This window comes from Microcebus murinus, unplaced genomic scaffold, assembly GCF_040939455.1.
Source record: "Microcebus murinus isolate Inina unplaced genomic scaffold, M.murinus_Inina_mat1.0 scaf005_hap2_Mmur4.0, whole genome shotgun sequence".
NCBI classification, from domain to species: Eukaryota; Metazoa; Chordata; class Mammalia; order Primates; family Cheirogaleidae; genus Microcebus; species Microcebus murinus.
In genome coordinates, this window is record NW_027438951.1 from 210,652 (window position 1) to 223,667 (window position 13,016).

General features: G+C 36.4%; 1 protein-coding gene across 2 annotated transcripts in view; it reads right to left on the minus strand.

The window, feature by feature from the left end:
- Positions 1-4,809: 4,809 nt before the first annotated feature.
- The window catches only part of VBP1 (VHL binding protein 1), a 45,298-nt gene continuing 37,091 nt past the window's right edge, over positions 4,810-13,016 (minus strand). The window contains exons 5-6 of one of the 2 annotated variants that reach the window (XM_012757883.2): positions 7,904-8,042; positions 4,810-5,009 (exon numbers count right to left, since the gene is read on the minus strand). In XM_012757883.2, the coding sequence (XP_012613337.1) occupies positions 4,939-5,009; positions 7,904-8,042 (210 nt within the window). In that variant the 3' untranslated portion in view covers positions 4,810-4,938. The remainder of the gene's footprint in view (positions 5,010-7,903; positions 8,043-13,016) is intronic. The other variant, XM_075999778.1, reaches the window with a different exon arrangement.

Here is a 13,016-nt window from a genome sequence, read left to right on the forward strand (position 1 = left end):
ATTATTTGAAAAATATGGTCAAGAGGCATGATCCTTTATAAACTGCTCAAAAATACCGTGCACACCAGGTCCATCCTCTTTGTTTAATGTGCTTATAACCAAATCTGACATTAGACAAGAGAGGGGCACAAACAGAAGTATTTTCTTTGAATTTTCATGTGAAGAAACCCTGAGCCATCTTCTGCTAACAGCTCAAACAAGAAAAGCAACCCTGTGCACATAATGTATGAACAATTTCTCCAGCCTTGTACACTTACAATCTCAAACTGGTACCTTCTCACAACTGGTCATGTAAGCAATTCTCACTGGGTGCAGAAAGGTTTATAGAAAATATCGTTAATTAGCACGCCTATCTATCCTATGACACTGGTTGTAGTTATAAAATTTCAAAATAAAAAATACAAAAGTGAAGTTTTGTTGTTGCCTAGTTTTGGCCACAAGCCTAAAAAGTTTATACTCTGTAACAACTTCATAGCTTCACTAAATTTATAGCATCACTTGGTTCTGGGTTACAGACAAAAAAGTTTTCCAATCCATTATGTTAAGAAACTTTGGAGACTAACTACTTGGATCTCCTGGCTTATTGCCTTACTTTCACCTAATCCAGACAAAAATGCTTCCATTCAGCCCTTTAAAATATCTTAACTATTACTACCTTTTCTGAAGTAGCAGTTATTAGCTAAGAGGTCTTATAAAAGGAACTAGAAAAAGGAGGCAAGCCAATGTCAAAAACCAGGCCATGCAACATCAAACAGGTTATGAATGAGGCGTTTCAAACCCCTCTCTTTCAAGGTGTGACACTGACCTTGGATTAGCTTTCTAGCTTGGTTCCCCTGGAAACCTGATGACGGTAGACCATCAGCTGTGTGATCAGGAGAGCCTACTTTTGGTACAACGCCCTGGGAGGTATCCCTGTCCAAGTTGGGAGGGCCATGAGTGAATGTAAACACATGCTACATCTTGGATGTAGACACATCTTGGGCTACATGTGCTACACACATGCTTGGGCTAAACACATGCTACACATGCTACATGTGCTACACACATGCTTGGGCTAAACACATGCTACATCTTGCATGTAGCCACATCGTGGAGCCACATCTTGGGCTCCACAAGTGCAGTATACTACTCTACTCGTTCCTAGGTCCTGTCCCTGGCCAGGACCCAGAGGGATCCCGTATACACAAGGAAATGTTAAAGAGGGAGTGGTCCCTTATGGCTTCTAAAGCCACGGTGACTCCTGCACTCTTTTGTGTAGTCTGTGAGAACTGCTGTGGTAATTTCCACAGAACTGTGCCTAAAGCTGCCTTCTGGTAAGCTGTCTTGCCTGTCCCACATCCTTCAGAGTAAACTAGTAACCGATGTGGCCTTTTCAGGTCTTGGAAGTTTGCACAGTTAAACCCAACACCAGCTGTGATGGGTGTTGCACAATCACTCAATAGTGTCTTGAAAGGCAACCCCATCCCACATTAGCACCAAACAGGCATAGACATAGTTACAAAAAGGGTATGGGATTAGAACCAATGAAGCAAAGCTTTAAAAATGGTTTTAAGATCCTCAAAGGTATCACTGATCTTTAGGGCTGAGAATAGCAAATATAAAGGGATTAAATTTAAGTTAACATTTTTACCAAACTTAGTTATTTCTAAATCAAAGAGCAAGGTACAGAGGGAGGAAATTTGCTCACAGGCAAGGAGATGTGGCTCTTGTTCTGACTGTGCACTGTGTGGTCATGGATAAGGTGCTTCTCCCTACAGATGTCACTGTCTTTATATGGAAGAGGAAGGGTAAGGGCAGCAGGGGGAAAGTATAAATTTGGAAGAATGTTATATAACAGCTAGAGGAAAGAAAATATCAGTTTGGCTTGTGTTTTAAAATGTCAAAAAGAACACCCATAATTCTAGGCTTTTAAAATGATAACTAAAACTTTTTTTCTCTGTTGGTCTTAGTTAACAATGTTTCATTTCTCAACATACCTGAATATTCATCAGCCTCACAGCCTCTGTGTCAAACAAGTTGTACCTAATAAAATAATACTCTCAGTTAACCCCAGGTAATAAAATGCTATAATCTTTGACGCCATATACCATTTTTGGTAATCTATTCTCAGGAAAAATACAAGAAATAAATATAAAATATAAGAAAAAGCCTTATATAGAAACATAAACTGATAAATTATTCACTTATGATAAAGTTTTTAAAAACCCGAATATCTACTTATAAAATGACAGCTCCCTATGGTTCACCACCCATTAGAATACTAATATGAAACTAGTAAAAGCCGGGCGCGGTGGCTCACGCCTGTAATCCTAGCTCTCTGGGAGGCTGAGGCGGGCGGATTGCTCGAGGTCAGGAGTTCAAAACCAGCCTGAGCAAGAGTGAGACCCCGTCTCTACTATAAATAGAAAGAAATTAATTGGCCAACTAATATATATAGAAAAAAATAACCGGGCATGGTGGCGCATGCCTGTAATCCCAGCTACTTGGGAGGCTGAGGCAGAAGGATTGCTTGAGCCCAGGAGTTTGAGGTTGCTGTGAGCTAGGCTGACGCCACGGCACTCACTCTAGCCTGGGCAACAAAGTGAGACTCTGTCTCAAAAAAAAAAAAAAAAAAAAAAAAAAAAAGAAACTAGTAAAATGATGTTAATGCAATAGCATTATACAATAAGCAAATTTTACGTTAAGTGAAGAAAATAGGATTAAAATTATAAAGACAATCATTTCAACTGTTTTAAAAAAAACCTATGCATAAAAAAAGAAATGGAAGACATAGAAATGTTAATGAGGGGGCTGCAAATAGAACTTAAAGTCTTTTTTTCCTGTTTTCTAAATTTTCTTAAATGAGCATCTGTTTTATAATGGCAAGCAATTATATTGAAGTTGCATTTCCAACACATCTGTTACTCAGTATCAAGTTTTGTAATCAAACTTGCCCATATCCTCTCTTAGTATCATATCATAATATTAAGGTTGAAAATATTATGTCAAATTAGGATGGTTATGTTATTCTGAAAATGTAAACCACTATAACAGAAATAATCTGGCACAGGCAAGATTTAAATATCTTTCGTTTCATTAATAGAGCCTAATACTATTCTTGACACATACTGGATGTTCATAAATATGTTAATTAACTTAATTTTTGTCCTGTAATTCATATATCTAAAGAGATTTGTTTCTTCATATTTCTTGCAATTACCTAAGCATTCATATATAGACTCATGGACTTAAGCTAACACAAAATAAAGATCTTTGGAGCAATTCATTCCTGTTTTAATATTAACAGAGAAATTTTGTACCAATATTCTTAACAAAATAAAGTTAGAGGAAAAATAGCAAAATATCTCAAGATGATTATAAACCTCAAATTCTAAATTATGGGAATTTAAAGTTATAAAAGAAAAACTGAATCAAGAAACTTTTGGTATCTTTTTGATTAACTTCTCAATTGTTCACTTATCTGTATTCCTTTCAAAGAGATTTTGTGTTGTTTTTACAAATATAAGAAGTTCTTCAAACATACTAGTTATATGTACAAGTAAATAAACTTTACAAATATGTGAAAAGACCCATGTTAACCGTAAAGAAAAGGCTATTGTCTGAACATTTGTTTCACTCCATAGTTTGTATGTTGAAATCCTAACCACCAAGGTGATGGCATTAGGTAGGACCTTTTGGCAGGTAAGTTCATCATGAGGACAGAGCCCAAAGAAGCTCATACATCCCCTTCCTTCATGTGAGGACACAGTGAGAAGGTACAACCTATGAACCAGGAAATGAGTCCTCAGCAGCCACTGAATCTGCGGATGCCTTAATATCAGACTTCCCAGCCTCCAGAACTGTGAGCAATAAATTTCTATTGTTTATAAGCTACCCAGTCCATGGTATTCTGTGATAGCATCCCAAACGTATTAAGACAAAAGAGTAACATGAAAAAAGTGCTGTGCCAGTTTTAACATTACTCTTTTAATATCATGAAGTACAAAACATTGTTGTACAAGTATACTTTTTATTACATTGAGATGGAATAATATATTTGTGTTTTTACCAGAATCTCTATCACTCAGTACTAGCCATTGTACCAATGGCTTTCCACAGGGATTTTTTTTACTATTCCTATGAGGTTATAATCATGAATAAAAAAGCTCACAACTCTTTTCAAACATTGTAGATTTACATTTATCTTAATATTCCTGTTCAAGATGCTTTGGAGTACTGTTAATAAATACAAAATCACCTTAGCAAAGCGTTTTGAATGGGTAATATTACTTCACATTGGCCATGATCTCCCTTATGTTGGCATTGCAAAGACACTGTGCACTTATTTGAGGTTAGAAAAAGTGTTGTCTTAATAGCCCTCTTACTGTGTAGGAAGGCAAATTACCATTTCCTGAAAAGTCCAGAATATCATAATATATAGCTATTGGTTAAGCAGTAATCCACAAACCCCATTTACAGAAGACAACTGCAATAGAGGACCATTAAATCCCCCATGTACCAAAGGAAAACAATTTACAAATATTCAAACTGTGTTTCCCCTACCTCTAAAATGGTTTAACCACACCACGTGAGAATAACATCAGCCAATAAAGAAAAAGAAAAAGAAGAAGTAAACTGTGCTTGTGTCCAGCATTCACTTCTATAGCATACCTCACAGTTTTCGGCCATTTCACCTAAGAGTTTTCATATGACAGACAAAAATAATGATGAAAAGCAGCATCAATTTTGCTGGGAAATGTGAAAAAAAATACTGCTAATTTCATAAAATATTTGAAACTTATTTTGTTTGTATAAATAAATAAAATGATGTTTACTTTTTAAAATTTTTAATCACCTTGCTGTTAAATCATCATTCAAAGTTATGACAATCTTTAAGGATAAACAGGGTATTTAAAATAATACGTCTTGAAAACTGAACCACATTTTTAATTGCCAGCATTATGCTTTGTTCTTGGTAGGATCATCTTTGTTTCTTCTTTTTACATCCCAATTATAAACTCTGGCCATATCTGCAAGAATTGTCAAAGAAAATGCAAATTCAATTCTAAAGATAACATATACAATGACTATACATTCACACAATGAATCAACAACACAGAAATCATACATATAGAAATACTAGTTAATAACTAGTGTTTTAACACATATTGCTATAATGTCAATTACTAATTAAATACAGGAATTCTACGAAAACCAAGTCAAGGCCTCAAATCAACAGCTGTTTAACACATCTAGTCAACTACAGTATTATCTTTAACAAATATATGATAGATACACTCTCAGAAGTTTTAAAGACAGTCCTCCATCTATGAAATTTCAAAGATCATTCAACCCATATTCTGCCATGTAATATTTAAATTAGTATAATTATCAATAATTTTATTTCCTATCCTCCCTTTGATATAACAGGGCATTCATTGAGTTTATTAAGCATCTACTGTGTTTCTGACTAGGCACTGTACAAAGCCTTGAGTAAGACAGGTAAAGTTTTTTCTTTCATGGAGCTTAGACTCCAGAAGAACAATCAGTATAGTAGAGATTGGATGCCCTAACTCCCTCAAATGTCTGCACACCTTCCTACCTTTTCCAGCATTAGCTGTAACAAATGGCATTTCTCTAAGCTTGTAGGACAGAGATGATTTCCTTTCTTGGGCTCCTGTAAATATCTAAGTCATTGGATTCTATTTTTCTCTCATATTTAATATCTTTTCCTTTCACACATACCAGCCTTCCCAGGCCCTCATCATCTCACATCTGGATGAAGTCTCTACATTACCTGTCAGATAATGATCCCTGCACTAGGCCCCAAAAGGCCTGCCTTCCCTCACCAAAGTACTAAATACCTGGCACAAGCTAAACTAGAGAGAGAAGAAAAAAAGTACAGCTCCTACACTTGAAGAGCTAACAGTTTAGCAAAGGAAACAAAGGAGTATGTGCAATGTGCTAAGTATGTATAGAGGAACAAAACACCCTGAGAGAATTAATTAGAAGATGTTCATGACTGTCCTAATGCTTGAAGTGAGATAAGAAGGGTTAAAAAGGAGTACCCCATGTAAATAAGAGGAAATTATTCCAGGTAGGGGAAACAAAGTGTGGAAATGCAGCAAAGGTTTGGCACATTTGGGAGGTGAGAATAACAGATTGGAGTTATCTGGAACCTAGAGTGCACTGGAGAAGAGCCAGAGCAGGAAGAAGACAGTAGCATAAGGTGAGCACTGGCTGGAGATACTTAACAAGAGTGCTCATATAAACACCTTGCATCCAACAAGAAACCACTGAAATATCATAAAGTAATAAAAATAAGATGCATGACTTACTAAATTCATGCTGGAGCTAGTGTGAGGAGAGACCAAAAAACTACTCAGTACATGTTCTGGAGACCCAGAACAAGAGGCCCAAAACATGAGTAACAGCAATGGGCAGAGATTTAAGAGGGAAATTTGACAAGAATCTGGTGATTGGTTCGCTCTTGGTAGTGAGGAAGAGAGAAGTATGAAGGATGATTTCCATGTTTTTGTCTTGGGTGACTGTGACAGGAACTAGGAGAAAGAGACAGGTCAGGGGAGAAAGGCAAAGAGCTTGGTTTCAACATGCCTGCCCTCCCCCTTGACCAGAATACCCTACCTCTACCTCTTCTCTCTGCTGCTATAAATCATACACTGCCTTTAAAAACAGCCTATGTTTTCCCATTCCAAGATATACTGGAAAAAAAAGAAAAGAAAAAAAAAGTGGAAAAAAAACAGCCTAAGTTTTATTTTCTTAATAAAACCTTCTTTGAACTAATTCACATCTTTCCCAAATTTTAAATTGCCTTGGTTTTGCATATGTGAACTTGCCTATAGTTTGCTATGAAATTATCATTTAGCTGTTTCACATGTACAGTTCTAACAGAGACAGACTACCATTTTTTTTTTCTTCATTGATTTCCGTGCCCCATATGGCTTAGCACAGTTGAAGAAGAAAGGAGACCCTTAATAAATGCTTGTGAAATTAAACTACTTGACTAGCTATAAAGGTATTGTGAACTGAAATAAAATCTTAAGCCCCCAGCCAACTGAATGGATCCCCTCTTGGCCAAGGGAACCCCCCAAAAACCTAAAAGCTGAGTTACCAGCCATGAGAAGAAGGGAGGTCAAACACGTCTAGTTATGCCCTGACCCTTTTGGAGTTATTTTTTATAACAATAAGAAATTAAATCATTAACAGGCCTGAGGCCATGCAAGGTGATGCTTAAACCACACCTGCAGTCCATCAATTTACTTAACAGATCACTTGAGTTTGAGTTTTAGTAAATGTCTGACTTGTCTCTGATTAACAGACATCCTTAAGTTAAAACATTCCAAGCCTTCAGATAAGGCTTCATTTCCTTAACCAATTACAAGTAAAAGAATCTTTAAACCCACCTATAACCTATAACCCCTCACTTCAAGATGTTCTGCCTTCTTGGGCCAAACCAATATATGCCTTCCAAGTATTGATTTATAATTTATGTGTAATTCCTATTTCCCTGAAATGTATAAAACCAAACTGTAACCCAACCCCAGTGGGACCACTTGCTCACAGCGTGGCTCTCCAGGCCATGGTCACATATGTTCAGCTCAGAATAAATCTCTTTTAATTATTTTACAGGGTTTGGATTCTTTTAAGAAAATATTTGGAAGAAAACACTCATTCACCAATGTGAATTTATTATTTCTACAACTTCACATTTCAAATTTATAAATCTATTTATAAACTTATTTAAATATTTGCTCAAAATACATTATTTATCAAAAAAAACCTGCAACCTCACATTAGCCTAAGAACAAAATAAGGACCTTCTTTCCAGTAAAGCAATGCAAGAATGTTTTTTTAAAGAATCCTTTTCCTTCCTTCCCTCTGCCTTTTTTTAAAGAAAGGATACTGACTTCTGTGGTAGTAAATTGATCTCGAAGAAAGTCAAGGTCTTCCTCAAGAGAATCAAGATTCTTTGTGGCAGTCGATAAATTCTTTTCCAACAGTGCCTGAGCTTCATCAATATCATATTCAAGCATTACATTAGCCTGAAGAGAGAAAGTCATGACAATTACTCAACATTTACACAGTGCTTGATAGGTAAGAGCAAGTATTGGCAAACTATATTGCTGCCAAATCCAGCCTATTGTCTTTTGCTGTGAGTTAAGTTTTATCAGAATCCAGCTACTCTCAAGTCAGTTGTGCTTTCATGCCACAGTGACACAGAGATGAGTAGTTGGGGCAGAGACCATGTGGTCTGAAAAATCCAAAATATTTACTATTTGACCTTTTACAGAAAGTTTGCTCACCCTTTGGTTACAGAATAAGTTGACATACATTGTGCCATTTATTCCTCAACTCTGGTGAGGCAAAAGTTATCTTCTTTATAGTTAAGAAAATATTCAATGAAAAGTATCTCTCTCCAGTCCTGGATCCCCAATCTCATTCTTCAGGGTCAATTACTACTGTTTCCTATGATTTCTTTTCCAGAAGTTTTCTAGATTTTGGTTACTTCTTACAAGTAAAAAGAATATATTTAAAAACACCTCATTCATGTCAAAAAACATTCATCAGTCATTCAAATATCCTATGTATGCCAAGTATTTCTCCTTAGCTGGCTGACTCCTCAAACACTGCTTTCTCAAGCTATCCACCTGACAGACAGCTTAAGATTGACATGCCTAAAACACAACTCCAAGTCACCCTGCAAACTTGGCTCCTGCCCTGTTATTCCCCAGTTCAGTAATGGCACAGTTATCCACCTTATGACTCAAATACTAGGGGTCATCCTCCTCGGTTTCTCTTTCCCTTGGCCCACACTTCATCCACACATGAGGACAAGATAATTCCATAAATGAGGCTCTCTGGTAAGAGGTACAGCTGGAGCCCACCTTACACATCACATGAAGATAACACATTTACATGGACTTAATGACACCATCAAAGTACCAGGCCAAGTCATAGATGAATCATTTTGTAAACCTAGGATAAGGACAGCTTTTCTAGGATACAAAACCCAGAAACCATAAGCAAAGTCAAAAGACAAACAATGAACCTGAAAAATATTTGTAACTCATATCATAGGCAAAGGGCTGATTTTTCCAAATATATAGAGCTCCACAAATCTTTTGTAACCAGCACCATGAACATACACACACACACACACACACACACACATATATATATATGTATATATATATTTTTTAAATCCCTTCCCTTAACTAACTACTTGACCTTTTGAGTTGTTTTCCAGAAATGGTGGATTCTCTGCTAGACAAAGTAGCTGAGATTCTGAAGGCCCCTGGGCAGACTACCACACCACTCCCCACAAACTGCCCAAACTTTGGGCAGTTTGTGGGGAAGAGGATAGCCCCTTGTTAGTTACACCACAACCTACAGTGACCTAAATTCGGGGAGATGGATTTAAGGCAGCTTCTATCATTCTCCCAATGTAACAGAGGTAAAGGCCTGAAAAGGGTAAAATGTACTGTAAGTTGTCTCTTTAAAACCACCCCTACTCTTTTGGGGAATTAAAATCTGCATTCCTGCCCGAGGCCAGTAATCAGAAGTGCAGAGGAGCGTTCTTTGTTTTATAGTGTTTTAAACCACAGGAGATGGCTCAATGGTATTGTCCAGGCAAAGGTCATGAGCACTGATAATGTCAACCAGAACCACCAACCATAGTTAAACAACAATAGCCAAAAGTTGAAAACCTTCCTTAAAAGCTCTGCATTTCTGCTTAAAGAGAGGACAATGTTTCTTTAAGAGGACAGTCTGTCATCCTCCTCATCTGCCAGCAGGTTAATAAACTTCTCTTTCCTTTTCTTCAAACTACTTATCCTGGTTATTTGTTCTTGGCCACAGAGACAAGTACTGAACTTTCGGTAGCACCAACAAGATGTCTTTCGTATTAAAAAAATCCTTTTTTCCTTGGCAATCCTCCTTGTCTCAATAATTCGATCTTTGTGTGACCAGCAACAGGACCTAGGCCAAAACCCCCTTGTGATTTCAATAACACTTTAAGTAAAAGGCCATTAGTCCATAACCCAATAGCAAAACAGGCAAAACAATATAAGCAGAGTTCACAGTAAATAAAAATAGCTCAATCATTATGAAAAGATGCTCAACTTCAGTCACATACTAAAAGCAACACAAATTGAAAATAATGTGAAAAGACATTGTTTGCTTTCAGACTGACACAGATTTAAAAGTTTGAAACACACTATGGTACCATGAAGATGAGAATATGGGCATTAAAATATTGGCAGTGAAAACTGGTGGTCTCTGTGGAGAGCAACTTGGCAATAATACATGAAAATCAGCCCATTGAGCAGGCAATTCCACATACTATGCAGTTACACATTTATGCAGAATACATATGGACTAGAAATACTGCTATAACATCTGCAAAAACAAAACCCAGAACCCAAATGTCCATCAATAGGGGACCTGTTAAGTATATTATGGCATATCCTCACAATTAGCTGTTATGGAGGAATGGAAAATAACGACGAGATGCTTTCCTCATGCTGATATACAAAGATCCTCAACACACACTGTGAAGTGAAAATGGCAAAGGGCAGAACAGTACACACATTATGTCACAATTTCTGTAAAAAAGGAGGGAGGAAAGATATAATCTTATTTGTCTATGTATGTCTAAAATATCCCCAGAAGGATACCAAGAAATGAATGTTAATTGCTTAAGAGGAGAGTACATAAGGCTAATGATGGGAGATATGCTTTTCACAGAATATTCTTTTGTATCTTTTTAATTATAAACCAGGTAAATGTATTACCTAGTCAAAAACTGTATTAAAAACAAACAAACAAACAAAAAACTAACAAATAAAACTCTGTCCCCCAAAAGAAAAAGAAACTAATTTGAAAATGGTTTATCCAACTACATACGGATTATTGTACAACCATTCAAAAGTGAATGGAAAACCAGCAAAAGAAGGTCAGTTCCTGCCACTTCTAAAACCCTTCAATAGCCTCCTATTGAACTTACTATCAAACGTCAACTCCTTACCATAACTAAAATCACTATTCTTTGTCCCACCATCTATCATTGTTACTCTCCATTGCAGAACCAAAGCCACACTGGCCTAACCTTCTTTCTGTCTCTTTAAGCTAGGTTCTGCTTTGAGGGCCTCAGAACTTGCTGTTTTGTGGCTTGGAAAACCCTCCTACCGCTTTGCATAAGTAGCTCCTCTGGTCATTGATCAGGAATAAACAAACAGAACAAAGGAACAGAAGAGAACCCAGAAATAGATCCAGGCAGAAGGGAAACTCAATCTGCAGGGAAAGAAGAGATAATTAAACAAATGGTGCTGGGACAATTAGCTATCTGTTTGGGGGGAAATCAAAGTTAACATTGTTCCTTTATGTTATTTATTAAAATAATTTCCCAGTTAATTAGGATACTAAATTAAAATAAAACCAAGCAAAATCAGAGGTTTTTAGGAAGATGGTAGCAGCAGTGATTGTGGAATCTCCTTAAGTCTCTTAAAAGACCTACACAAAAAACATTAAAAACTTGGACAGATATATACCCAAGAGAACTGAAAACATACATCAATACAAAAAACTTTGTAAACAAATGTTCACTGCATTATTCACACTAGCCAAAAGGTGGAAACAACCCAAATGTTCAATGATAAACAGATAAACAAAATGTGTATATCCATACAATGGAATATCACTCAGCAATAAGTGAATGAAGCTCTGATACATGCTATGATGTGGATGAACCTTGAAAACATGCTTAGTAAAAGAAGTCAGACCACAAAAGACCATATATTGTATGACTCCATTCATATGAAACGTCCAGAATAAGTAAATCCATAGAAAAAGAAAGTAAATTAGTGGTTGCCAGGGGCTGGGTAAGTAGAAGGATGAATGGGGAATATATGTTAATGGGTATGAGGTTTCTTTTTGTGGTGAATAAAATGTTCTGGAACTATATAGAGATGATAGTTATACAACTCTATGAATATAATGAAAAAAGCACTGAACTGTATACTTTAAAATAGTGAATTTTATGATACATAAATTTTATCTTAATAAAGCCATTTAAAAGAAAAGGCTAGGACAGAAAACCAGACAACATATACAAAAAACTGACTAGGTATGTCCATGAACACTACAGTAAGAGCAAATGAGGACATGTGATTATCAGCTGTAAGACTTGCATGACATGAGTATTGGTATGGGAGTAAACAGAGGAAAGCAATGAGGCACCCAGCAGATGTGAAAATTCCAAAATAACCAAGAGGTAGCTACATAAAACATCAGCCAGCTAAGTGGAGGATAGCAGCTAAAACTGAGAAAGGCTTGCATGCTTCCTGAGTAGGTGAGCCTGGCGGTAAGGTCTCAAGAGCTGGAGAAATCTAGGTACTACAAACTCACAAATATCCTTACAACTTCCTTATGCCATAGGGCCTTCCACTGAAGAGAATCTACTGGCAATAGACTCTAAATAGGGACAATGACAATAGGACAACAGGACAGGAACAGTGGTGATGAAAAGTGAGGGGGGAGGGAGAGTGGTAGTATAAACATAGCCAGGCATCTCAGCTGCTATATGTTTTTATCAGTTTACATAAAGAACCAAAAAGAAGCTTTAGGATCATTCCTCCCTTCTAAAAGTTCAGGAAAATTCATTTTACATAAAAACGACAATAGGAATAGAGCAAAGTAAAATCCAATGCAAAGTAATAATAAAAAGAGAATAAGGAACAGAATAACATTTTACAGATAACATAAGCAAAACAGAAAGAAATGACCACAAAATACATGAAAATTGTAGTAAGTTTCAAAACAAGTAGCATTAAGAAAATGATACAAAACATCAAGCATTAATCAGAATTAGAAAATGCAGAAATAAGGTGACAGAATTCAGGAAAGAATGAGAAGTAAAATAAAAATTCATTTCACAAATGACGACGAAACTAGAAAGAACACAGAGGTAAATAATTATAACAAATAATGTCTTAAAATACATAAAAGATGAGAAAATT